This window comes from Eurypyga helias, unplaced genomic scaffold (assembly GCF_000690775.1).
Source record: "Eurypyga helias isolate BGI_N326 unplaced genomic scaffold, ASM69077v1 scaffold22861, whole genome shotgun sequence".
In the NCBI taxonomy this organism is placed as follows: Eukaryota; Metazoa; Chordata; class Aves; order Eurypygiformes; family Eurypygidae; genus Eurypyga; species Eurypyga helias.
Genome location: NW_010229511.1, coordinates 3,338 through 7,738, shown reverse-complemented (window position 1 = coordinate 7,738; position 4,401 = coordinate 3,338). Strand labels below are relative to the sequence as shown.

Genomic DNA, 4,401 nt, shown 5'->3' with positions numbered 1-4,401 from the left:
CTATGATTCTATGATTCACTGCCCCCGCTGACGGGAGGTTTCGGTGCCGCTGAGAAGACATCTCCCCTGAATGAACGCGGAGGGCCATTCTGGGGGCAGAGCTGCTGTTTCTGTGTATGGCGAGCACTGGCAAACACAGCTGTTTATGGTTTTAAGTGGGTGGATCATTTGTTTTCCGTGTGAATACGGTAAGCTTGAGCGCCTTGGAGACGGCGCAAGGGGTGACGAGGTTTGGCTCTCACGATTTGGTCGCTGTACTCACGTTCACGTCATCTGTTTTGTTTATGAAGACGGCGACACCTCGGCGACTGGCAGCAGCGTCTCCTGTTTTCTTGTGTTTGTGACAAAGGAGCAACCGGTGTTGTTCATGTGTGTGTGCTCAGATTGTAGGTTTAACTGCTTCCGTTGGAGTCGGTAATGCCAAGAGCACCAGGGAGACGATAGAGCACATCTGTACCCTCTGCTCCTACCTTGACATACAGGCCATATCCACTGTCAGGGAGAACAAACAGGATCTGCAGAGATTCGGAAACAAGCCAGAAACCCGTAAGCGTGCTTCCTTCTCGTCTTTCCATGAGGCAGCTATCCAATTCTCCTTTGTCCAGGAGAAGGTAAAACCTTAAAACTCAGCTGGAGCGTCGCTTCTGGCTGGCCTGAGGGGAGTTCCAGCGCGGTCCCTGTCGCCCCGCCGGAAGGTAGCGCCCATCTGGGCAAGTTTGCTCTTCGCTGAGCTCCACAGTCTCTGCTTTTCATCCAGCAAGGCAGAAAAGCCAGCGCAGTTCTGCCAGTGGAGACTGGGGACCGTTCCGTTCTGCACAACTGTAATGCCCCTTAAGCGTCGCTTCTGGCTGGCCTGAGGGGAGTTCCAGCGCGGTCCCTGTCGCCCCGCCGGAAGGTAGCGCCCATCTGGGCAAGTTTGCTCTTCGCTGAGCTCCACAGTCTCTGCTTTTCATCCAGCAAGGCAGAAAAGCCAGCGCAGTTCTGCCAGTGGAGACTGGGGACCGTTCCGTTCTGCACAACTGTAATGCCCCTTAACCACACACATCGCTACGGTTGCGCAGAGCTTTTTCCAGACCGGAACTGGTTCTGCGCTGCCCGGGGAAATGTTTCACTTCCTCCGGCCACTGACTTCCATTTTTTGTCTCTAGATGTCAGATGGGTTAAAATGCGAGCTCAGAATCACTTCGCAGACATTATCTCAGGCCTCATGTCCGAGACAGAGGCGTTGATGAGGAAGATGTACTCACTGGGTAAGACACTGCAATACGCCTGTAACCGGGATTCATTCCTTGACTGCATCCGCGTGAACCCTCGGCTGCTCGGTCACTCCTTTTCCACTTTCTTTCTCCTTCCTTTTTACTTGCCTTAACCAGTATTTCCTAAATAAGAGATTGCAGGTAGCAGAGTGAACCGTTTTCCTGTTACACACGGTTAGTTTGATAATCATGAATGTTTCGCTTGGATTTCAAGCCGTTTCCTGCAGCGGAGGATGGTGTGCTTCTGCCAAACCACTCCGAGCGTTCCAAGACTCTGCAGTGAAATGGCCAAAGGGCTTGCCTTCAACATGTCATAGGGGATGCCTGTATGTTCTTACTCAGGTATCCCTCTGAACGCTTCATACCCAAATCTGTCCCTGCAGAGGAAAACAAGAAGGGTCTCAGCGATGGCGTTACTCCGAATGTTGTGATTTCTTCCTGTCTGCCAAAGTCCACTTTCACTCTTGCTGCTCTGACACTTTGCATGGGCCAGAGCAACTATCCGAGTTGCGCTCAGAGGTATCCCTAGGGATGCCCTGGCCACCTTCCCTGCCCGGCATTCTGTCCTCCTTATGCCCCTGGGTACCCCTATTCTCACTGTTTACCATTTTCTGAAGAGCATTTAAGGTCATTTCGCAGAGGAGGATCTGTGGAACAGGAACACTACCGAGTGAGGGTATGGCTACCTAAGGAAGGGAACACTTGCCTGTGGGGTTCCAGCCTCGGGAGCTGCAGTGGTGCGAAGGTTTGAAGAGAGGGAGAGGCATGGCTGTGAGAAGGGAGAATGCAGACCCAGTTCTTCAGCCCCGCAGAAATATTTCCCTTTTGCAAGGTTCCTAGGTGGTGTCCAGCAAGGGCCTTTCCCCAACACACTGGAGAGCTGCAGGGCTTACAGAGCAGAGATCCACGGATAGCTGTGCTCCGGACCAGCCTTGGTCTATCCAGCTCCAAACTGAAGGATTTTGTCAGGGCTTGCTCTGTGCTTTTCAAGCTGACTGGGGTGCCTTAAGCCTGTTTACCTCAGCTCTATACTTTCTAGGTTTTGGGGTTTTTTTCCTCCCACTTTCCAGATATTGGAGAGTGAACTATATTCTGGGGCAGGAAGGGAGAATAAAAAAGACCCAAACACCCCCCCAAACAAACAAACAAACACACCAAACCCAACCAACCACCACCCCCAAATGAAACACAACCAAACCAAAACCCCTACAAAAAAGCCAACAAGGAGCAATACAGTGGGAATTTCACTACACTAAGCAAACACTTCTGAAGGTTATTTCTGCACCACGGTTCCTCTTAGAATCACAGAATCACAGGATGATTTGGGTTGGAAGGGACCTTAAAGATCATCCAGTTCCAACCCCCTGCCATGGGCAGGGACACCTTCCACTAGACCAGGTTGCTCCAAGCCTCATCCAGCCTGGCCTTGGACACTTCCAGGGGTGGGGCATCCACAGCTTCTCTGGGCAACCTGTCCCAGTGCCTCACCACCCTCTGCGGGAAGAATTTCTTCCTGATATGTAATCTAAACCTCCCTGATTTCAATTTGTACCCGTAATATTCAATTTGTACTCTTGCCGGAATGCCACTGGCTTCCCTTCTGTGGACCCTCCGATAACCAAAGTTTGTGAAGGGCTCAGAGTGTGAGTGTGAGGAGCAGGTACTGACCGTTCTGCCTGCAGAACAAGCCCCTGGATAACACGCCTTTAAGTACCATTGACCACTTAGCAAATCAGTACTGAAGTGCTGAGTAGAGCTGGTAATCCAAGGAGCAGTGCGTATGCGGTGTCTGGAATACTGCAGGCTTCCCGTGGGATAGCTGAGCTCTAATTCTATTGGTACAGGCTCTGCAGATGTGTGTACATACGCAGATCCTCGGCGGAATCCTGCCAGGTTAATTTTAGGCTAACATCTGTGTATATGGTGAAACCCAGGGCGTGAAGAAGAAGGAGCCAGGCTCTTCTCAGATGGTTCCCAGAGGGAGGGCAGAAATGGTTAAACAAAAGGAAGAACTTTGCTGGAAGGGTGGTCAAACAAGAACGGGTTGCCCCGAGAAGTTGTGGAGTCTCCATCCTTGGAACTTAAAATGCATCTGGACGTGCTCGTGAGCACCCGGCTCTAGGTGACCCTGCTTTGAGCAGGAGGTTGGAGCTCCACAGTGCCTTCCAGCTCCTGTGACAGTATCACACCACGCTCGGCAGAGGCTTTTTAGACCTAGCAGATGGGCTGATGTGTTCTCTTCCAGCTAACTGTTCTGGTTACGGGTTAGTCAAGACGACCAGATGTTTCCTCTTTCTTTCCTAGACACTGTCTCTCAAATCAACAAGAAAGATTTCGGAACGCAGAAATATGAGCACTGGATCGTTGCCACTCAGAAGAAATGCAGACTGCTGCAACTGGCAGACAAGGAGAAGGAGAGCAGCATCTGTAGAGACCTTTTCATTTGCACCGAACACCTGCGGGTACGTGTATATCCTTTTCCTCCCACGCAGCGGGCGAGCCATCCTGTTCCTTCCGACACAGCCAGGTTGGCCAGGAGCAGGTTCTGAACCTTGGAATCTTATTTGGCACGAGGCTAAGGCACAGTGCCGAGGAGCTGTGTCTGACGGTGCTAAGAGCAGTGCAGCGCAGAGGAGACTTCGTGGTGCTTGCCTTGTTGTGCAGACAGCAGAGCAATGCAAGCTCGGAACAAGAGGAGGCTCCGAGGAGACCTCATTGCAGCCTTCCAGTATCTGAAGGGGCTACAAGGGTGCTGGGAGAGGACTTTTTACAAGGGCCTGTAGTGATAGGACAAGGGTTAACGGGTACAAATTGAAATCAGGGAGGTTTAGGTTAGATATCAGGAAGGAATTCTTCACAGAGAGAGTGGGGAGGCACTGGGACAGGTTGCCCAGAGAAGCTGTGGATGCCCCATCCCTGGATGTCTTCAAGGCCAGGCTGGATGAGGCTTGGAGCAACCTGGTCTAGTGGAAGGTGTCCCTGCCCAGGGCAGGGGGGTTGGAACTGGATGGGCTTTAAGGTCCCTTCCAACCCAAACCGTTCTGTGATTCTGTGATTCTATGAAGTTTGTGATACAGAATCTAGCTGAGTGCAGTTTGCGTTCAGCCCTTGTCCCAGGGAAAAGGAGGCTGAAACGTGTGTGTCT

The 4,401-nt window shown here is 51.7% G+C and overlaps 1 protein-coding gene across 1 annotated transcript in view; it reads left to right on the top strand.

The window, feature by feature from the left end:
* Positions 1–383: 383 nt before the first annotated feature.
* The window catches only part of LOC104516188 (probable ATP-dependent RNA helicase DDX58), a gene marked incomplete at both ends in the record, with an annotated part of 7,238 nt that continues 3,220 nt past the window's right edge, over positions 384–4,401 (top strand). Inside the window, 3 exons of the mRNA XM_010160435.1 lie at positions 384–546; positions 1,149–1,250; positions 3,561–3,717. Of these exons, the coding sequence (XP_010158737.1) occupies positions 384–546; positions 1,149–1,250; positions 3,561–3,717 (422 nt within the window). The remainder of the gene's footprint in view (positions 547–1,148; positions 1,251–3,560; positions 3,718–4,401) is intronic.